The 24088-nt window shown below is 43.2% G+C and overlaps 1 protein-coding gene across 1 annotated transcript in view; it reads right to left on the bottom strand.

The window, feature by feature from the left end:
• ADGRV1 (adhesion G protein-coupled receptor V1) overlaps positions 1–24088 on the bottom strand; it is a gene marked incomplete at both ends in the record, with an annotated part of 447718 nt that overhangs the window by 237370 nt on the left and 186260 nt on the right. The window contains 4 exons of the mRNA XM_080925101.1: positions 10099–10199; positions 18498–18658; positions 21317–21456; positions 21996–22245. Of these exons, the coding sequence (XP_080781227.1) occupies positions 10099–10199; positions 18498–18658; positions 21317–21456; positions 21996–22245 (652 nt within the window). The remainder of the gene's footprint in view (positions 1–10098; positions 10200–18497; positions 18659–21316; positions 21457–21995; positions 22246–24088) is intronic.

The following is a 24088-nucleotide window of genomic DNA, read 5'->3' on the forward strand; positions in this document are numbered from 1 at the left end:
TGGTTCTTGTTGAACTTGAGGAATAATCTCTGGAGGTAGAGCTATCCTTTCCCTCCTCAGTTTCAAAAGATTCTTGATATTCTAATTATTCAAATGACCATATTTTCTCCATATATCATGGCACCTAAAACCTGAGTTTTCCAGCCACACAGACTGATAGAAATCCCCTTTAACAGTCTTCAGATGTTACAGGCTGGAAATGAATCTTTTCCTTGTTAAGCCTTATTTTTGTGATCTGTAATGTAGAAATGATAACAGTACTCACCACCCCTAGAACACAGGAAGCAATACCCTCTAAAGACACAGCTCGAAGATTCCTCATAGAGTCTCCTTCCCAGCATCACGACACGGATGCGGGAAAAACCTTATCTATCAGTGTGAATGTACTGTGAGACCATTAGAGCCCCTGACTCTAAACTATGCTCATTTCCAGTGAAGAAACCATCCAGCTTTCCCTATGAAACTGGGGACATGACCCGTCCACGCCGCCATCCATTGCCTTCCCCTTTAGTGATAAATCTGTGTCTTTTCTGAGGCACATTGCTGAGTGTCAGCCATGTTCACTTCCCAGTCTGCTACCACCGTGTGCTCAGAGGTGGAGTTGAACCTCGTCTGATACAACTTCTTCATCTGACGTGTGGGATGGTACTACACTGATTTCATATCTCTATCTTATATAATAGTTGGGAATTCATGTTTATTAAATTAGATAAAATCTTTAAAGAGATGGGAAATCAGCTTCCACAATGCAAAACGAGGTGATTTTTATCAGTTTTTATTCCTTTGAACTCTCATTTCTATCAGTACTGGCCAAGTTTCCAACCAATGACAGCAAGGTAACAGTAAGTTTATTCTTTGGGACCCTTTAACCCTATGTAGGGAGTGGGTCTGGTGCTGGTAAATATTCAAATGCTACGTTTTGTATCCCAAGACCTGGTTGCTCCAAGACAGAGCAGATCCTAACATATCTGCTTTTTTGTGTAAACCTTAACCCCCAATTATCCCTGACTGGTTAATAAAAATGCTTACAGCCTGTAGCTGGTCAGAAGACATAGACAGGGCTGGAGGTCCTGGGCTGAGGGTCTCAGGCAGGGACCGCGGGAGTCATGTGGTAGGTAGACCATGAGCTTTATGAATGCTGGCTTGTTGGAGTACGTGCGGCCCAGGCGGCACATGGCGAGAGATATCTCGGTTATGGACGGGGAGTGGACACACTAGCACAGAGGGTTAATACCCGCCCAGCTCTACTGCTTCTACGTTTATTATAAATAAAAGAGCTTTTTGTGTCTTTTGTTTGGGAATGAAGTGGGGGTAAAACCCCCAAAATAAAATTGACCACAACAAAAGAAGTCTGCCCAGCTCTGGCCTTTTCTCCGTCTCACCCAGCCCCATTCAGTGCCCCATTACAGCGTTATCCCACAGAACTGGCCGTTTGCACAGGGCCACTATGAACTGACACCAGGAGAGAAACCAGCTCTCCGAAGATTTCAGATGGCGTGGAGTTCTCCCACTCTCCAGCTTCCCTGTGTCTCAGCAGGCATCTGTGATCCTCATCCAGGGGTGCTCCCTATCCACAGCAGGCATCTGTGACCCTCATCCGGGGGTGCTCCCAGGCATCTGTGATCCTCATCCTGGAGTGCTCCCTATCCACTCTCCAGCTTCCCTGTGTCTCAGCAGGCATCTGTGATCCTCATCCGGGGTGCTCCCAGGCATCTGTGATCCTCATCCGGGGGTGCTCCCAGGCATCTGTGACCCTCATTCGGGGGTGCTCCCTATCCACTCTCCAGCTTTCCTGTGTCTCAGCAGGCATCTGTGATCCTCATCCGGGGGTGCTCCCAGGCATCTGTGACCCTCATCCGGGGGTGCTCCCAGGCATCTGTGATCCTCATCCGGGGGTGCTCCCAGGCATCTGTGATCCTCATCCGGGGTGCTCCCTATCCACTCTCCAGCTTCCCTGTGTTTCAGCAGGCATCTGTGATCCTCATCCAGGGGTGCTCCCTATCCACAGCAGGCATCTGTGACCCTCATCCGGGGGTGCTCCCTATCCACTCTCCAGCTTCCCTGTGTTTCAGCAGGCATCTGTGATCCTCATCCAGGGGTGCTCCCTATCCACAGCAGGCATCTGTGACCCTCATCCGGGGTGCTCCCAGGCATCTGTGATCCTCATCCGGGGGTGCTCCCTAGGCTCCCCACAGCTGGACTTCTCGTATTTTCTTCCCTGCCTGGAAAGTGGCCCATGCTGTCTGCACCTCATACACGCACTGCAGCACCCAGGGCACATTCCATCTCCACTCTTCAAGCAGAAGCGTCCTCACTTTCTCCTTTCTCCTCAACCTAGGCAGCCCAGGACACAGTCCCCGACGAAGCCACCACTTCCCCCGGCACACATCCTTAGGTCCTACCACGAGGATGCTCCTGCCAGGCTCCCTGTGGGTACAGATGGCTTGGCATCCTTTCCTACTGTCTCACCTTTGCCGACATGGTAGACTGGCTGAGGTGGTGAAGTCACAGAGCAATGATGGCCTTGGCTGGCGATAAGACTTGTCACTTTCTCATGCTTTTTAATTTCACTACTAGATTGCTGAATGTGCATGCAATATTTTTTTTTGCCAAACAGATGCATATAGCTAGATCAAGAGACAATTGGCATAATAAACCCAAATTAAATGTTCAATCCTACTTAGTCCTGTTTACCAACCAATCCTTACATAAAAGAAAGATGCTTTTATACAAAAAGGTGGGGCCCAGTTCAACTGTTCAAAATGAATGAAGAATCCAGAGAAATAAACTAAATTATTTTCAGGTTTTTTACTACTGTTTGTTTGCATTCAGCAGGGCCAACCTTATGACTGAGCCTAATAATGACAGCAGGCTAGACTGAAACTTAGAGCAGTCCGCCTTCCTCCGCCTTCCTCCACCTTCCTCCGCCTTCCTCCGCCTTCCTCCGCCTTCCTCTGCCTTCCTCGGGTCTCAGACTGCTGAGATTACATGTGTGAGGTACCATGCTTAGCATACTAGTTTATTTTACAGCAAAGGAAATATTAGTAAGTTCCTCTGAGTATGAAATTTTATGAGAAATTCTCAAATCAAAACTTCATGTGTGTCCCATATTAGTTTAGTTAAAAAGAATTACCCATGTTTTAGACTTGGGGAAAAAAGGAGGAGGAGGAGGAGGAGACTGAAGAAAAAAAAACAAAACAAAAGAAGCAAAGGCAGAGAATAGAAACACAGTTATAAGAGGCCAGAAGGGTAGAAAAGGAAAGCTAAAGACAGGTTGAATAACAGGTACCAGAGTAAAGAAGATGGGGGCAATTAGGCCTAGTGATATACAGCATCCCAGTGTAACCTAGTCTGCGGGGGAGATGCTCACCCCTGTCTCCTCATCATTACACACTCAATACATGCACTGAGTCACCAATATGCATGTGTCTATGGGTCAATTAAAAGACAAGAAGGGAGCGTGAGTAGCTGGAGGGGTGGCTCAGCACTTAAAGCACAGGCCATGCAAGCAAGATTGGAGCCTCTGCTCAAGGCCACGAAGGTCACCTATAACTCCACCCTTGGGAAGTGGAGGCAGGGATCCCCAGAGGAAGCAAGCTGGTTAGCAAGACTTCCCGAATCAGAGCTCTGAGTGTGACTGAGAGACCTACCTCACAGAATATTGTGAAATAGGGATAAAGGAAGACTCCTGGCATCAGTTTCAGTCCCCTGTGTGTGCATGCCATGAGCACACACATGTGCACTGACACATACATACCCACATAAAAACATACACATGTAAAGACACACATGTACACATGCTTGCTATAAATGTACACACATGATTTTTTTTTTAAAAAAAGGAGTGACTAAGAGACTGTCCCAAAATAAATAAACAATAAATAGCGTGCTTTGAAGAAAATCTACTTCTTTTCTATTCTTAAATAAAATTGAAAGTTAATGGGTTTGTTTAGAGATGATTTCCTAGTGCAGATTCAGTAATAACGGGAGCAGCAGTGGTACCACAGGCAAAGGTGTGGACGGGGAGGTCACTCCAGGATTCTCCAGCCCCTTCACAAACAGGATGAGGCAGCCCTCTGATAACCAGCTTAGCATCTGAACTGGAACAGACTGCTTACACTGAAGGTTAGGAAGTGTTTGATCTATTTCTATCTGCACAACATGTAAGTCACAATATTCCCCTGGAAGAGCCCTGCTGCAGCTCAAGTCGCTAGTTCAAAGCAAGATAGAATTTTCATTCCAGTATTTAAACTCTTAAAACTCTTTTGTTGTTGTTGTTGTTATTGTTTTCTTGTTAGCAAAAGTAAAGACAACAAGACCCAGTCAAATTAATGAGTAGGAAAAGTTCTAGCTAAGGGAAAACTATCTCTATTTATAACACGTCTGACTCTGCTTCCATTGACCTAAAATATACAACAAACTGCCAGATGATGATGATGAAGATGATGATGATGATAGATACAGATAGATAGATAGATAGATAGATAGATAGATAGATAGATAGATAGATAGATAGAGATATATACACACATACATACATGTATAGATATGTATGTATATAGTTAGAAAGATGGATGATTGGTAGATAGGCAGGCAGACAGACAGTTAATCGAATTTGGGCCCTAGACATGTCTTCCTTGTATTAACAGTTTCAGAGCAACAGGTCAAGTTACTTGGCAAAAGCAGGTCCTGTCCTACTGGAAGTAGACAGTGTTCTGGAATCATAGGTGGCTTTGGCTTCAGTCTTGCAGTCAGAGGACCTTGGAGAGTCTCTAAAGTGAAAGCCTCAAAGTTAAAATGATGTAGGGCTCAGGTTCAGGGAAAGTCCTTTAGTAGCTGTGTGCCACCTGGCTCATCCCTGAGAAACAGACTCTGGAAACTGCAGAGTGATAAATAGCCCAACTTTTACTGAATTCTAAATAGTAGCCCTCAAAGTTACCATGACATTCTCTCCTGCCTTCATGAGGAAAAGAAAGATGAACTTAAGATCCATGCACATCCACTGACTGACAAAAATAAAGTTAAACAAACAAACAAACAAAATCACTTAAGTGTTTCAACTTTTAAACTGGTCACATGGAGTACTGCGAGTCAGTCTGGGGCTCTCTGGGACTTGGGCTACGGTCACACACATAAGGTTCTCTGGACAGATTTTTTTTTTTTATTCAGTTCCAGAAGATGAAGTGAAGCCAAGCAAATAGACAAAAAGAAACAGAGAAACCAAATGTTGTCCCGTTGGCAAGATTTATTAATCTGAGCAAACATGGTGCTATCTCTCTGTTCTTTTTTTAGATGTGGGGAGTTGCTTTTCCCGACAGAACCTCTGGAATTGAGAGCCCGCCTGGCAAAGATGCCCTTTGTCCCTCCTGCCACCAGCCTGCTCAGGGCACACAGGGCAATGTGATTCTAAGATAAAGGTTCCAAAGATAGAACTAGATGTTTTTCCCAGGAATATCTGGCAGCAGCATGAAAGGCTGTTGGCTGTTTCCCACCACACTGGAAGTCAATGCTCACACCTTGCTGCCTAAGCGTTTCCTTGTAGATAAATGAGAAAACCACAACTTGACACTGAAGGGAAATACACCCTTCTTGATATACTGCTAAAAATAGAAACTTTGTATCAAAAAGTCTGTGATACTCCAATAAACCCAATGTTCTATATTTTTAGTAGGCACGTTTCTATTAGCATAAATGTAATGAGGAACGAATAACTCTATAGCCCCTGGATTTAAAAGTGACTGATGGGTTGTAGAAAGATATTTCTACCAAGGACAGGTAGAGACAAGCTTTCTGGTATTGGCTGACGAATGTGTTCACTGCAATTTTGAATACAGGGGACTGAAGACAAAGCCAGAGACCCACAAATGTGTATTTGCTATGCTGCACACGCTCTGTAGCTAGGCCAACAAAATCTTTGAAAAAAATCCTTTAGTTTTTACCTAAGCCCAACTCTGGAAGACTAATTTTGGTTTTGGGTAGTAAGAAGATCCTATACTGCCACCTGCTGACATATTATGGTCAATGCCACTCACAGAAAGAATGACACTCATTAAAACATTATCATGACCTTATTCTAATTAATTTTTTTTTCAAAAAACTGTATATCGATCATATTTTCCCTCCCCTCCCTCCACATCCCTACCTGTCTAACTTCAATACAAGAACAATCTATTGATTCTTTTGTATCTGCCTCCAACTCTTCCAATATAATGAAACATACAGTGAATTAGTAATACAATATTCTCTATGTTTTTAAAAATAGAGATCAACCAAACTTAGGCACATTTTCTTGACAACATGATTTACAAATTCATTGCAGCATACTCCTCTAAAATGAAGTCAAGAGGGATGAGATGTGGCTGGGGTGGTAGTGTTTGCCAAGCATGCACAAGGCCCTGGGTTCGGTTTCCAGTAGCACTTAGACCAGCATGGTGATGCAAGCCTTTAATCTCAGCATACGATGGAGGCAGGAAGAGTACAAGTTCAAGGTCATCCTCAGCTACACAGCAAGTTCAAGGTCATCCTCAGCTACACAGCAAGTTCAAGGCACCCTGTGCTACATGAGATCCCCCTCTATCTTATACGCATGCACTTGCACATGTACCTGTGCGCACACACTCAAGTGCAAATACACACACACACATACACACACACACACACACACACACACACACACACACACACACACGGCAATCAACTAAGTCTTGAAGAGGAAAGACCTTGGCATGACAGTCTTCCCAGGACTCACAAACCCCACCCATATAAGTAACTGGAGACATTTTACTCCTTAAACAAGAACACAACCCAAGGCCATTGGTTTTTTGTTTCTCCTGGTAAGTCAAGTTCTAATGATGCCTACTTAGCAAAGATGGAGGATCCAAACTGAAGACCCATGGCTGGAACTGTAATGGCCCCAATAATAAAATTCTAAACACATACTGTGAGCTCTTTCAAACTCAGTCCACATAGAAGCCAGTGTTTCTGTAGACATTTCCATTTCTCATTTTGGAGACTCTGAAAACTTTAGAAAGTCCTCAGTTTGGAGCTGGAGAGGCAGCTTAGTAACCAAGAGCACTTGGTGCCCTTGCAGAGCACCCAAGTTTAGTTCTCAGCACCCATGCTGGGTGACACACCACAGCCTACAGAGTCAGGATGCAATGCCACCTTCTCTCTGCTAGATAATATAGTTCAAGTTCATATCCCCATTCCACACACAAACATATTAATAAAATTAAAATAAATCTTCATAATTGAAAATAGAGTCTCTTCTTATATGATACGTCCTGACTTTGGTTTTCCCTCCCTTCACTCTCCCCAATCTCCCCCACCTTCCTTCTTCCCAGATACATCTCCCCAATTTCCCTTCAGAAAAGAAGAGGTCTTCCACAACCAAACTGCAGACAACAGCCAGACAGGACAAAACAAGAAACAGTAAGACAAAGAGTAGCCCGTTTAGCAAGGCTGGACAAGGAAACCCAATAGAAGAAAAGGGTCCCATGAGCAGTCAAAAGAGTCAGAGACACCCCTGCTCCACTGTTAGGCATCCCACAAGAACACCAAGCTAACAGCCACAGCTATACACAGAGGCCCTGGTGCAGACACAGGCAGGTCCTGTTTCCCCACTTTGGTCTCTGTGAGCTAAAAATAAAATACATCTGTAAAATCTCTTGTGTAGCCAAGTGAAATAAACATTCACTTCAAGTTAGAAAGTATTTTTAAATATAGGCAGCAGGTAAATATGTTGAGTGTTTCCTATGGAAACTATACGAACTGTATACTGTATGGCTTCTGACATGAAAAAGTAAACCATAAGTAAAAAGTAAAAATAAAGTAAAAAAGTAAAAATAAGCTACTGAAATGTAGTTTTAGTTGTTGGGTTTTTTTGCCATAGATCATCTCTTACATGATTTTATGCCATATTGTTTTGTCTATTCTAAAAATACACTGGAAATGTACGCACTTGACTAATCATTTTCCTCAAAATCTGTGTTAAGCACAATGTTAACCAGAAACCAAAATTCTAACATAAAGATCCTGGTCTTTCTCACCCCCAGACATGAGCAAATTTGTTTGCTAGCCTGCCGAAGAATTGTCCATAATAGTATGGTGCTATAATTAAATCTTGTATAAATGCTGCTGCCAAAACAACCCACCAAATTGGGTGGTCGACACTGCCATACAAAACCTAATGGTGGAGGCAGGGTCCTCGCTGTGTTACATTACATACAAGAAGCAAAGGCAGAGCAGACAGTTATGAGGGCTTCCTAAGGTAACAGAAATTGCCTTGTCAAATTCAGTACAAGCCCCTTTTGAAAACGGCTACTGGTGTCTACAGTTCGCAGGTACTTTGGACGCACAATCTGGAGTACAGCCCTTGATTTTTCTCTGAAAATCAGGTTATGAAATTTAAAGGACATTGACATTCCTGGGACAGAAAAACACAACAGAGTACCAATGTTTCTGATACTTTTCCATCTTTGCCCCCACCCCCAGTAATTTTGCAAAGGACATGTGTGCTTGATAAGTAACCCTGTGCAAAGAAGAATTCCCATGGGTGAGTTGACGCAATAAGCAGCCCCAGTCACTCTGAACGCATGGCACACTGCTGAGGTGGCCCAGAACTGAGGACTAGATAGGCCATGGGTCTAGACACAAGTCAAGTACAGTCGCTCTGGGAATGCGGCAATAAAATGATTCCTGACGACATTCTACTACGCTCATAGATCTGGGTCTAACTCGGCTGTTATCAGAGATGCTTCCTCCAGGAGGAGGTGGGGAGTAATACGGAGGTACACATCTGGACAATGCCCAGAGAGTGAGAGACGGTGGAACGCTGAGTCTCAGCTGTGATGTCTCATCTACTGCTACCTCAGCCTCCCGTCCCACCCCTGAGGGCTGTGCAGAAGAGGAAAAGGAAAGGGGCCAAGTGCAGAAGGGATGGATCACACAGGAAAACAGACATGGTTCCAGCACTGACCGGGGGAGGACACACGCCTCCATTGCTGACAAATGCTTGAAAAGAAATTCGTCTTCTCCATTGGAGTCTCACTGGGCTATAAACCACACCCATAGGCAGGCCCCCTGCCCAGCTGCAGAAGACCAACACAAAACAAACCCAGAATTTTGTGCAGAATTTTTTGTCTTACACTCTTTCTTTCAGCATTTTTTTATCATCTGGTCTTTTGCTTGCATATTATGTTTCCAAGGTTGTGTTATCATGGGTTTGGTTTATGTTTCTTGTGCTTTTCTTTTTTTATTTTCTTTTATATGTATGTATGTATGTATGTATGTATGTATGTATGTATTCATTCATTCATTTATTTATTGCTTGTTTGTTTTCTAAAGAGAGAGAATGAAGACATTTATTTCGTGGGAAGAGTAGAGAATTGGAGAGGATCTGGGAAAAGATGAGGGAGGGAAACCATGAAAAAAAAATATGCTGCATGAAAAAACATTTTCAGTTTTAAAAAGGAGAGTGAGAAGAAGAACCCAGCCAACTGGTTCATAAGGTGGGAAAGTGCTTTATGCAAACCTGATGGCCTGAACTGGGCTCCTGGGTCCCACGGGTGATCAGAGTGAACCAGTGGGGGACTGTACTCTGAGCTCCACAATCATGCCACAGCATGTGTGAACCTATGCATGTATACACACATCCACACACACACATCCACACAAACACACATGGCCACACAGGCACACACAAATGCACACACACTGAGGACACAAGAAATGGTCTTCCCAGAGAAGATCACACCAGCTAGTTATCCAGTAACAAATAGCCTGACAACAGTGAAAATAAAAGCCACAAATCTGACAGAGAGCAAGGAGCAGTGTGTGGGAAAGTCTGGACACGGGAAATGAAACAGCAATGATGTAATTATATGATAATCTCAAACAGTATATTTTTTTAAAAAACACACTATTGGACCTGATATAATTTTGCATGCTCCTTTTCTTCTCCACATTGCTCAAGTGCAAAGCAAGTAAGTTCATTTCAAGTTAGTTGAGAAAAACTGTACACAGACATTCAGTTCAAGGATTACAGAAAAGGAGACATAGACATCTCAAAATGAATCGTGAGTGTTATCTGTCTCCTACCTGGGTTCCTAAGCTGGCTGCCATCATGTGAGTCAGAAGTTTAGCTGCAAACATGGAGTATCTGGCACAAAACACGTGTGAAACAACAGCCAAGCAGAGACCTGTAGAAACCAAAGAGCCCACGTGAGGTTTCATAATCCATGAAAGATTATATGTACAGAACAAAAAACCTCTGGGACAGTTAAGCACAAAAGCCTGGCCTATCCAGCAAAGCATGTCCCTTCTGGGAACGACTGTGCTGGAATCTCAACATATTCCATTTTGCATGATAGATACCATTTCCACCTTATCAGTTAGCCCAAGGGATGAGCTTTAAAATCCAATAATTTACAAGTTGTCTGCCATGGAAGAGGAGAGTCATAAATAAACAGCATTAATACATCCACTAAGCACTTTATTTTTCCAAGTTGCAATTAGTGATCTTAACTATTTTTTTTAAAAAATACTTTTCATCCTAATTTTAAAATCTTTTATTTTCAGAGTGAATGCCTTTGGTAAGTAGAAGGATTTGGAGAAGTAACTAGAACTTTGAGCATAGCACTGTGGATGGTCCTCCAGAGCCTAAGCTTCTGATTCACCCACCTTTGGCTGTCAGAAGCAGATAAGTTACTTCAACAGGGCTAGCCAGGAACTTTCAGCCAACCCTCTCTGTTGCTGCATGTTAAGACCGAGAAAAAAACCATTTCGTTCTTCCACAGTGAAATTAGCTATAAGGATTCGAACTTCTAGCTGCGGCATTATCTCGAAGCCTGTGTGTGTTAATCTTGAGGTCCCTCTACTTGAGCCTCCTGAGGGCTGGACTCACAGCTCCACCATACCAGACCTTGAAGGCAGATTACTTAAGAATGTTTTCTGCCTGAAAATTTTTCAGGTAGTAATTGAATAAACAGTAATTATTTATTTGTTCACAGGCTTTTGAACCACACATTTTTGTGGGTCAGTTTATTTTGTGTAGGAGTCACTGAAGCCTTACAAATATTGGCTCCATGTGCCACTTACCCGTGTGGGCTTTCCCTGTATTACCTCACTTAATATCAGTGCCATCTTGAGAAGCAACACATGCTTCAGTAATTTAACATTTGGTTCTCCAAAATATTCTCTGAAATTGTGGAGTGAGCTTTTAGAGTAAACCACATTAGCAAAAAAAAAAAAAAAATTAAGCATCTACAAAATAACTACATGGGGTTTTCTGACTTTGGTTTCTGTTTCTCAGACCTCATTTTGGAATAGTTTAATTATATTGCATATTTCAAGAGAACAGTAGAAACTCCCTGCAATGAGGAAGAGGGCTTTTCATCTAGAAACTCCTCCAGGAGTAATCCACTCCTAGCACAACCACCATGACACTCTGGAACAGGGGCGCAGGTGTTCTGCAGCCTCAGAACTCACCCACCCAGATGGCAGTGTGTCTGCAGACAGGGCAGTCATGCCCAGTGTGGCAGCTTTCCTTCGCCACTGCTGGGCCTGGTGCTCACAATTCACTAATGTGTCCTGACTCTAGGAGAACCACAAGTGTCCGAAATTCACTCCAGGTGTGAACTTATGTGTGTACACAATATACTGAAAGCAAGCGCTGACTACAGTTTTCTTCTCATTATAAACCATGTGATCACAAACATGTATCTCCTGCAAGTTTCCTGGTAGCAGCTGAAGGCCAGCCAAGGGAAGAGCACACATATTCCCTGATCATTGTAATTTCATTAGAAGAATTTAGTGATTTTTTTTTTACCCTTAATTTGGTGATCAATTCTCCACCACATTCCCGTTCCATCACAGAAATTTAGTACAATTAAGTGTGACAAGCTTAGAAACATCTGATAGTGTAGGCAAAGCTTCACGTAAATGCTACCATGGCCCTGGTTTTAGTTTAGGATTCAAAACCAGAGACAGGAAAGTGGGCTACGTTGTATCAGCCTTTAGAATACTGTTTTCCTGTTATCTGGCTGTGCTGGTCAGGATTTTATCTCAATTTAGCACAAGCCAGAGGGCAAGAAGGAACCTTAAAGGAGAAAATACCTCCATCAGATTGGCCCATCAGCAAGTGTGGGGCCATTTTCTAGATAGAGATTGATATGGGCGGGCCTTGCTATGAGGAATTCTGCTCCTGGGAAGGTGATCCTGGGTCATTCAACACAGAAAGCTGAGTGAGTGAGCAATGGAGAAACAAGCCAGGCAACCATGGCCTCTACAGCCTCTGCTTCAGTTCCTGCCTCCAGGTTCCCTCCTTGAGCCCCTGCCCTGACTTTCATTCATGGTCAACTGTGAGCTATAGGCTGTAGCCAACACTTGGCTCTCCAACTTACTTTAGGTTTTATCACGGCGATCTGAAGCTAACTAGAGCACTGGTCTATTCTTTCAATAAAGAATTCTCTGCTGAGAATCTTGAGCAAGCTGATCTGGCTTTGGACATAATCTAGAATACTTAAGCTTTAAAGAAATAAATATTTTAGTTACCAGGTTTCTAAATCACTACACGTGAATTCAAATATCCAAAGCACTAAAACTAATATACAAATTTAGAAAAGTAACCTTTCCTTAGGCTGGAAACTTAGTACTTATATTTTATATATATACTTAACATTTACAAAGAAATATTTTAATTGCAGTTCCTCCGCTTAAATTCCTTAATATAAATATTCAAATCATAAACATAAAATGTATAATGATAGAATTTCTAAATTAAAACATAACAAACTATAACAACCCCATGTATTACCTAACTATGCACCAGGCAGTCTTAAATTTTTACTTCTTGGCAATTCTGTAGAGAAACAATCTGATTGCTAAGTAGTATTCCTTTTTTTCCTAGCCCTGTATGGATTATAGATTAGACTGGAAGAGAAAAATCCTTTATTCAATCCACTGACATAAATGATTTTCTATACACTGAAAAAGGGGACAGCAGAAACATGGCTGTTCACCAGCTAACCACACTGCTGACCCACGATTTAGGTAGGATTCAGATCTGAAGCAGAGATCTGTTCTATCTGCCTTGACCAAAAAAGCATGTGTGTATATAATTATGGAATATGTGAGTATATTTATGTGAATATAAATATGTTTATATGTGAGCAGGCAGAGCCAGGAGACATTGCTGTTCAGTATGTTTTACAGGTGGGGACATGTTTTAATTTAGCCAATGCAAGACAAATGTTAGTACATTCTCTACAATTGTTTTCTTTAAAATACTTATAAATTTTGCATTTCCAGGTGTCTGTCACTCCCTACCCCTGCTTCCCCAGGTGAATCATAATGAGAGCAGCTTCAACCACATCACCCTTGAGTCAGCTCTGACTTTGTTTTTTCTCACCTCTCTACCTCTTGCCACCAGTGATTGTAGCTTTTCTACTGTTTTGTTATAAACACCACTGGGTTGCTACTTCCTTAAGCTTTGCCTCCATACAATGTACTTGGATTAGTGCTGCTGATGAGCTGAGGGGGAGAACAAAAGACAATTACCCCACAAAGCAAAGGTCTCCAGTGGGAACAAATGTCAGCCAGGAGCACCTTGGAGCACACAACTCCATGTGGTAGGGGAGGGATGCTGTCACCAGAGGGACAAGAGCCTGGATAATTAAGGCATTAGACCTGAGCGCAAGATCTACTGGCCTGGGGAAGTGGCTTAAACATTCATCTGTTAAATGAAATAGAATTTAAAATTCGGTCATATTTCAAGCATTCAGGACCACTCACAGCCAGTATATCATGTAGTGGGCAGTGTGAAACATGACAGTCATCACAGGAAGCCCTGTTGCAGGGAATCTTCATTGTTTCTGAGTGAGAAAAGAATACACTACGTTTCAGAAGAATTTATATTGAAGTGATTAAGATAATATGGTTTGAGTATACAAAGTTGACAGTTTTTTTTATAATGCACTCTGTGAGTTACTTATTTTTTTAACAAGAGATAGGACTGGGAGCACCGTGTATCAGGTGCTGTGTCTGGCTTGTGGACACAGCAAGGTGGGCAGTGGCCGGTCTCCTAGGGATTCTGTTCAGTGTTGCCTGTCTCCTACTCCAGAGGCTGGCTTACGAATGTTCACTGAACATGCTTTGGTCAAAGAGATGTCATTCTAGGTGACTTTTATAACAGTTTCCGTTGCTCTTAACGTGGAGTTGGCCTTGCCCCACCTGGACACTGCCTGTTTGAGGCTAAAGGTGCTACAGCAGAGCAGAAGAATAAGCAGCAGGGTCTCGGCAGCATCGGCAAGGTGAAGACGCTGGGTCTCAGCATCTTCTGGGGGCTAAGTCAACGAGAGATGCTTCAGCGGCCTCCGCTGTAGCACAACTCAAGCCAAATCAAACTCCTCTGCAAACACCGCTAGTTAAACCGATCATCCTTACACCGGGCCAAGCATTTCAGGACTAGGTCTTCTTCATCTAGATTCGTGCCTTCAAACTCTTCTTTTTAAGGTTCTGTGTGTTTTTAAAGTTTTTCCCTGGGGATAAGACATCATTAATTGAATGAAATAATTTTGATAGCACACTCCTCTACAATCATAACAGGTCTCTCAAGACAATGGTTTCTGAAAATCTGAACTTGATGTTTTCTAAAGGAAGTTGACCAAAAGTCAAAACTAACACTTCAGAAAAACAATTCTGAGTTGAATGCAATTGTGTTCAGATTTAATTTCTTAATTCTTAAGGCTCTGTTTCTCTGGACACCCCACCCCCACACCCTTGTGTGTGCTCTGAGGTGTTTCGTAATGACTTTTATTACTGTACCAGAAATCTTTTCAGGGTTGGCTGGTTATTATTACCTTGAAAATCTATCAGCATTTCAGCTTTCAGAGAGAAAAGAGGCACATCATGAAAATTGTGCCCTTCTATACAAGATTGAACAAAAGAATGGCCATCTTTAAATATTTTGTATTAACTTTCTTAACCTGTAAGGCTTATATCTAGCCAATTACAAATTATTATTTATTATGTAATTGGCATTGTGTGGGCATTCACACACCTAGTATTCTATTTTAAGTAGACATAATTATTATCCAATTAACAAAGAACGCTTTAGTTTGGGAACTATGTGAAAGCAAGTGATAACCAATATGAGATCAGGCCACATCTGCCTAACACTGCAGACTCGCTTGCCTCTCAGGAAGCTGAACTACAGACGCATCATCACAAGTGAGTTCCCTCAGTCAGGTAAAGCAGAAAAGAGCTATGCAATGGCGGTTGCAGGGTCTCGTTAAGGTTATGAGATCATACAGCTTAGTTAGAAATGCAGTCAGGAAAACCCGACAGGCATCTCTGATGAGACTATCTTAGGAGCTACAGAGAAGCCCGCGCAGACCTGTAATGCTGTAGTGTAGGCAGTCACCTGTGTGCACCTCAAGCCTGGCTTAGTGTTAGTAATTATATCGGATTCTGGCATTGTCACCCAAAGCCATCTTGATTTACACTTCTCCCAAGTCACCTTCATGGGGAGCCAGAGAACACACACAGCCTCTTGTTACTGCATTTCTCTTTTTATATTTTTCACTTCAAGGAATGGCCTTGGGTTTCTTTTCTTGTATTCGGCAAACCTGGGAACTTCAGGTGGATGCTCCCTGCCTCACCCCTCTAAATTGAGGGTTTCTAAGCCTCTACCCCTTCACCCACATCTCAAACCATCAATATTTCAACCCTCCTGATATCCTGGCACAGGCGTCCTGCAATTCACTGTGAGTAAAACTAACCAAGGGGCCAGCTCCTGTGAATGTGTGCATTATTATACCCATGAAAAGGACCAGTTAACTCTTGCCAAGCCATGCCATTTGGCCTGACCCAAACTACACTTTCTGTGTTTGTAACAATGAGATGTCTTTTCTAATTCCTGAAGGCCCATCAGTAAAATGGGCATTGGTTATAATGAAGGGAAAACAGTGGCAGAAAGAGGCAGGGCTTAGAGCCCACACTTATCAAACATCCTGAATACAAAAGAAATCATAATTTCAAAGTCTTGACCTTGATTCCCAAGTCAAAGACACAAACATAGATGCTGACATTAGGACCCCAAGGGCATGAGCAGGTCAGTGCGGGCTTTTCTCACCGAGACAGAAGTGCAGCACCCCCACCAGATGTCCTGGGACTGCTCACGGCTCTGCCATAGCCCCATCAGACTGGCAGCCCCTCTTTATGTCTTCAGTGTTTGTATAGAGCAGGGGATGCCTGGGGCTCACAGCAGTGTTTCAGTTTGTTTGTAAAATAGTATCCAGATTTTTTATTTCAATAAGGTTAAAAAAATATTTCACTATTCTATGAAGTTTCTTTGTTCAAAAATATGCCACTGTTGAAGAAGTTCAAGACTCCCTCTGGCTTTGGAACTGTAGTCACTTAGAAGAATTTCTTGGGTAAGAAATGTCATCCATCTTTTATAAAAGATATTATGAAATGGGAGGTTCTTTAATTTTTGCTAAGATTCAAACAAAATTCACATACTATAAGGAAAACTATGACTATATAAAATTAAATTCTACTAGAAACACTTAACAACTAGAGCTAAGAATAATAATTAGGTATTGACTTTATTTCCAAAAACATGAATAAAGTTTACCAGGTGGATTGTTGGCTCAATACTTTTAGAAAGATAATCCCTGGAATAACAGACAAATCGTCACTAAAGCAGAATGTCAGATGTGTGTGAGTCAATGTACTCACCACCCTGAAATGCAGATGACTTGTAGTCACATGTACATTGAGAGTGGGAATTCTGTGGCATGTTGACACATAAAATCAGTAAATTACTCCAGTTCTTACAACTAGCAAATGACATAATCAGGACTTGAACTAAGGCAGTCTGGCTGCAAGGTTATAGTGAGTTATTATCCCATACCAAGCATGTGTATGACATATTGTTCAAGCAACCAAGAGGGGGGGAGGGAGGCAGGGACTTTGGAGAGAAAGAGGACAAGGCTGGGAGGGGAGAGGAACATGATCTGGAATTGGGGGGGAAAGGACTGAAGCCCTGAGGACCAGCAGAAAGAATGGAAACAGGTGACCTTGGGAGGTAGGAGGTTGGGAGGACCCTCCAGAATGTATCAGAGACCTGGGAGGTGAGAGACTGACAGGACTCAGGGGGGAGGGGGGCATAAATAAAATACCCTACAGTGGGGAGAAGAAACCTTTAGAGTCCACCTCCAGCAGAAAGACAGGGCATCAAGTGAGGGATGGGGTTGCTACCCCACAGTCAAAACTCTGACCCATAATTACTTCTGAAAGAACTGCAGGAATGGAAATGGAGAAGAGCCTGAGGAAAAGAAGGTCCAGGAACAGGCCCTAAGGGGGATCCAGCTCAAGGGGAGGCCCCAAGGCCTAACACCATTACTGAGGCTGTGGAGTGCTCACAAAATGGGACCTGTCATGGATGGCTCTTCTCCGAAAGACCCAACAAGCAACTGAAAGAGTCAGATGCAGATATTTGCACCCAACCAGTGGACAGAAGCTGCTGACCCCTGTGGATGAATTAGGGAAAAGCTGGAGACAGCTTAGGAGGAGGCTGACCCTGTAATAAGACCAGCAGTCTCAATTAACCTGGATCCTCGAGATCTCTCAGACACTGGATCACCAGCCATGCATCATACGCCAGCTGATATGAGGTCCCTAACACGTATACAGCAGAGGACTGCTGGGTCTGGGTTCAGTCAGAAAAGGTGCACCTAACCCTCAAGAGCCCAGAGGCCCTAGGGAGTTAGAGGTCTGGTGGGGTAGGTGGGGCGTGGGTGGAGGAGGTAAGGGATGTGGAATAGTCAGAGGGTAGACCAGGAGAGGAATAAAATCTGGAGTGTAAAAACAAAACAACGAAGAAAAACTATATTGTTCCTAGAGACAATGTGTGAGGCGCTCTACAAGGGTAAAAGTGGGGGCAAGGCTGGAAGAAGTGTAAGGGTGTCTCACCACACTGTACAGCAAAGGAGAACAAGTCTATAATTAGGTTGTATGGATACAGTTAGACATTAATAAAGCCCAAGTTCATATCACTGCAATGAAAAAGGGACTACATATGTTGAGTGGAAGATAATTTCTATCAGGGTTTGATGATTAGAGCTCCAAAGATGTAGACTGCCAATCAACTGATGGGGTAGACTATCTATTTTAATGAAAACACAAAACCTTTATGTGTATCGACTTATATCCTCCCAAGTTTCTAACTGCAGAGTCTGAGTTCTAAAGCACAATGCACCATAAGTGGTTCCCTCTCATTGTCCCTCCTTTCTCTTACATTGCATCCCATATTGTTCATGAGTCAACAGAGGCCGTCCTCCATAAATACCGGTTGTATTCTTTAATGATTAAGACAATGGAGCAGCGATACACTAGGGAACATTCATATTTTACATACACAGAAGAGCTACGGAAAAGTTTCATTCTCAGATAGATTTCAAATGCATGACTTGGATGGAAACCCTGCCACTGACCTGAGATGCATATAAACCCGGCAGAGAAAAAAGCCTCATTGTAGGATGACGAGTTGTCGGACTGGGCATAGACGGCGTACGCAGACATGTGTGAACAGGCACATTCCACGTAGTCCGAAGCATCTTCAACCACTTTGCAAAGCTGGCTGTCAGACAACCAGCTAGAACAAAACACAACAGTCACTGTTCTTTCAATAATATTTCAAAGATGTTAAGATTGTTTGTAAAGGAAAAATAACTAGCTGAAATTAAATGTTCTTTACTCAAGACTTGAGAGGACTACATTTTCCAGAAGAAACACAGGAGGGAACATCCTGTCCAGGGCATGACCCAGCAGAGTCCACCAAGACACCGCTAGGAAGCAGTGTATATACCAACCACACCTGCCAGGGCGTTTATTGTACCAAGGAGGTTAGCTTGCCTAGCAACGGTGAAGCTGCCTTACCCACCCTAAAGCAATTTTGCTCTTCCCTGTCATTTAAAATTTCCCACTGCTCTGCAGAGCTGTATCGGGTGTGAATCCTGACACATCAGTGTAGCCATGGCTTGTATGGATCCCAACAGATCATCGGAGCCATGGTCTGTGTTGAGTTCACCCCCACAGAGCAGCACAGCTGTCCTAGTCAGGGTTTCTGTTGCTATAGCAAAACACTATGACCAGAAAGCAAGCTAAGGAGAAAAGGGTTTGTGTGGCTTACACTGCCACACTGCTGTCCATCACCAAAAGAAGGCAGTACAGGGACACAAGCAGGGCAGGAACCTAGAAGCAGGAACTGATGGAGAGGCCATTGAGGGGCGCACCTTGCTGGCTTGCTCTAGCCGCCTTGCTCAGCCTTTCTTATAGAACCCAGGACCCATTGATTAGTAATTAAGGAAATGCCTTACAGCTGGGTCAGTTGAGGCTCCTTTCTCTCTGATTCCTGGAGCTTCTGTAAAATTGACAGAAAGCCAGCTGGTCCAATAGCCATTGGATGTGTAGCGCTAACCCCACAGACACATAAATTTCAATGCCTGGAACTGGTAGGACTGTTTGAGAATGACTAACACAATGTGGCCTGATTGAAAGAGGTGCGGCCTGGTTGGAGGAGGTGTGTCACCAGGAGAGTGCTTTAAGGTTTCAAAAGCCCATGCCAGACCCAGACATGCTCTCTCTCTCTCTCTCTCTCTCTCTCTCTCTCTCTCTCTCTCTCTCTCTCTCTCTCTCTCTCTCTCTCTCTCTTCTCTCTCTCTCTCTCTCTCTCTCCCCTCCCCTCCCCTCCCCTCTCCCTTCTGTCTCACCCCTTTCCCCTCTTCCCCCTCCCCTCCCCCCTTCATCTTACAGATAAGATACAAGCTCCCATCTTCTTCTCTAGTGCCATGTGAACCTGCTCCCTCCCATGCTCCCTCCCATGATGGTCATTAACTCTAACCCTCCGAAATCATAATCAGGTCCCAAATCAAATACTTTCTTTTGTAAGTTGCCATGGTCTTAGTGTCTTACCATAGCAAAAGACCAGTAACTAACATACATGTTTTCTATGATTCTCTCCACATATTTTCTTGTTTGCATTTTGAGTCATGTATCATAAGTACATCTTATAAGGAACTTTCAGTACTTCTCTTGGTGAAGGTCAGCTGAAGGTCAGCTCACTAACTGTCAATCAGTGGCGCTTCTTGAATACATTCCTTTCGATAACCTTGATCCTATTACTTTTCCAATGATGTAAAACTTCCCGGTTCTAAAGTGCAGATTTAATCTAGAAACTTCCATTATTCATTAGATGACAAGGACTGGAGGTTATTCATGAATTATTATTATTCTTTTGCTTACAATGGAGAAGACTGTTAAACCGCTGTCATTTTAAAGTGCATGCTGCAGATGTCTTTGTAGCTCGCCCAGTGAACGCCACAGCTTAGCGGTGCAGCACACTTGGTTATTCACCCTCGCAATCATGTAGCTAAGAGCCAGGGCCCACTGCCACTGTTCAGCATCATGAGAGGGCACCTTACTGCATGTCAGCTTGTGGGAAAGATCGGAGTTCAACATATGAGCAGTTCTAGTGAAGTGCATCACTCTTGCATAGGCTTCCAGTGTGAAGCTTTGAGTTGAACCATCACATATAGAGAGGTTTTGGTATCGTGTTTAAGATCCTACACCAGGCATTAGGAATTTCCAGTCACAGTGTTTTACTGCAGAGAAAAGGAAGCTAACACACGTGAATTGTTTGGTTTCCTGTCAGCTTGAACTTCAGTAACAAAATCTCATGGCTGACACAGACAGTTGACCCATCTCCCAACACAACCGGATCACACACAGCACTGACTGACCCACGTTTGAGTGATAGTAAGTTCTCCAGGAACATAAATGCAGAGGCCAAAGAGACTCAGAGAAATATTCAACCTCTTGTTTATGCTCTTATCTGGATTATACCCCCAAATGGGCTTTAAGTCAGCTGGGAATAAAAATTCTTAAGCCCTATTGATCCCTTTAAACATAAAGCTCAGACACTGAACCAAAGTTGGCAGTGGGGGGTAGAAAGGAACTTTCCTTAGTGTGTAACAAATTAACAGGTAAGTTCAGAAAAGTTATGTAACCTGAGCAGAACTCATAAGAAAGCCCTTGGAAAAGGCTATAATGAAGAAAGACTACCATACTGCTCACAGCTGTCTATCAGGACTCCCTGTTGCAATGGTGCTAGACTAGTGCTCATTGCTGATTTTCAGTAGATACTGCTGTCCAGTCTGAGGTCTTCCTTTCTTCTGTCTGTGCAGTACACACAGGTACAATGCTTCCGGATAGGGAAGCAGCGAACACTGAGCGAAAGGTTTGTTAGTAATACCTGGCCGCAGCCTGATTCCAGAGGAGACACAGAGGTGTATGAGGAATAATTCGAGGCTCAGCTGCGTAAATCCTGTAGAGAATCTCATTGTTGTTAGGCAGGGGTTGTGCCTTCTGACCTTTCACAGTCAGAGACAGTACCTATAAAGACAGAAGAAACAGGAAACTTAGTGATAATTTTCCAATTAGCGTTACAACTGAGTCTGCCAGTCAGAACTGGACTCCATTTCTCTAATGCCTGTATTAGAGTCTTCTCTCCATTCCCACTCCTTGGCTCACTTCCAGACTCTGACTGGCTTGTCACTGTCACAGCTCACCTCTGGCAACTCCACTTTTTAGTCTTTAGCTGACAACACCCACTGTAAGTATCACAGGCTGGCTTCCTTAAAAGGTAGGCATGTGCCAAGATATTACAGCAGGGAAAGGTCTATTTTATACGTTGTTCACACACACACACACAGACACACACACACACACACACACACACACACACACCACAAAGCATAAACAATTCCACCTACATTTGAAGCCAAAAATTCTATACATGGCTTATGGAGAAAGAATAGTTCCCAGGTACCTGACACCCCTCCCCCCAAAAAAGTCTAATCCAATGTGTTCCAAGTTTGTCTGCTAAGGAAAATAAGATAAAATGTGGCTTGGCTTTTAAAATGGGAGATTACCTTGTCTCTCAGGGCAGGCAGGCTGTCCCCTGCTGCAAACCACTGCTGGGTACTGTACTCCACAAACTGCACTGGTGCACACGTGCTTTCCCCGTCTGACACTGCGGCCTCCGGAACACCCAGGAACCTCTCTGGAATTTGGATGTAATCGCCTTCCTTCCCTTCAAACCTGTGCCCATTGATTTGCTGAGGGCTCCATTGGAGAGCCAGAATTGACAAATACGGGCAACTGTCAAGGATGGTTTTGCTTCTGCAAGAGGAAAACAAGTCTCTGTGGAGCTGGCAATCAATATATCACGTGATATCAATATATCACGTCGTATTTGCTGCAATGTTTCAACCGGGAATTTTTCTCCTCATGTAGAATGATGGCAGCACTAATCCCAACACTTTTGGATTGCACAATTCTTACATCTTTCCGCACCCTTTTGCCTGACCCTTTTTGGGACCTAAACCAGGAGAATCTGGAAGCTGTTACACGGTTATCATAATACAATCTGTGGCTTGAGATGCACTTGTCTGTCTCACACACAGGCCGCAGCAGACCAGGCAGGAGAGGAGATCCCCGTCAGAGCCTTAGTTCCAGTTAGAATCACTACGGACATCCACATCTGAGTTTTCATCCCAGCTCTTCCGCATGTCTACTACACATCAGAACATCCTGCTGGGGAGAAAACACCCCAAAGAACGGTCTTGATGCTTCGGATTTCTATTTTTTTATGCTCAGCTAAATTGTTTTCTAATCTCAATGTGAGTTAAGCACGTGCAGACTTGGTTTAAAGTGCAGGTAAAATTCCAGCCACACTAAGGCAAAATCTTGCACAGAATACTTATGAGCCAAGGAATATGAATGAGTAGCTATTTCCCCTAAAAGCTGTTCCTGGATCTGCCATCTTTGCATTAGTGAGCAGATACCAAAATAAAATAAATATGAAACTGGCCTTTAAAACGGTAGGGACTATGTGAATGCTGTGAGATGTGTCTGTCCAATGTTGAAGGTTCTATCGGCCACAGTGGATACAGAGTATGTAGATGGATTATGGATGAAATTATACCTTGCCAAGGCCTACAGCTTGAAGAAGGGACCCGATAATGTTAAATGAAAGAAGTGGGACCTGAAAGAATAAAATAGGGCCTTTTCTAAAAGCTGTGTGTCCTCCCTATAGCGAGACTTGCAAGGCTTAAACAACATTTCAAGTGTTTAGTGTCAGGTGTATCAACCTCACTGCAGGCCTGGAGCTGACCAGGTCAGCGTGGTTGACATGGACACTGTAGTGTGCTGCTTTGTTTGTTTTGATGGGGGTTTTTGTTTTCTGTTTTTGTTTTTGTCTTTCTGAGTTTGTTTTGGTTTGATAGGGAGGGTAGGTCTTTCTGAGAGAGAAAAAAAAGAAAAAAAAAGAAGTTGGGTGGGTGGGTAAGGAAGTGGGGGAGATCAGAAACAACTTGGGGGGAGGGCAAAGATTATGATTAAAATATGTTATAAGGAAAACATTTAAATAACTTTACAATATAATGAAAATGGATAAACAAGCAAACAAATAAATAAATACAGTGGTCACTGGCTTTGATACTCTACCTTGAACCTACACATTTATCCAGAAGGCCATGTCTCTGTGTCAAGCCTCCAGTGGAAACACCTCCATTTGTATGGGACCCATATACCTCCACAACCTTGTCAAATCCCTTTCTTAATCTCTGCACTCTGCCCTTCCTATCAAACACCATTGTAGCCCAGACAGAGCCCCTTGATAGACACAAAGAAACTATCCACAAGCTACTACTGATTGGCATTGTTTTTAATTGGTTTCCATCAATAATATTCTTGCTCAGTTCCCAAACTCTCCCCTCTCAACAGATGCACCTGATACCAAGGTGGTATGCTGAGAATTCAAGCAAAATGCTTAGCACAGTTAGCTTTGAGAAAAAGAAACCAAATGTGATTGTCATTTCTAACCATGTACAATGTACACCTATCATGGGCTTCCACCTTGAAAGTGCCATACTTCTTTGTTCCTGCCTGGATTTCATCCTTCCTATTCTCTTAGCTATTATCCTCTGAAGTTCCCCTTCCTTTTTGCTTTCTTCTGTTCTTC

Source organism: Micromys minutus, assembly GCF_963924665.1.
Source record: "Micromys minutus genome assembly, chromosome: 11".
NCBI classification, from domain to species: Eukaryota; Metazoa; Chordata; class Mammalia; order Rodentia; family Muridae; genus Micromys; species Micromys minutus.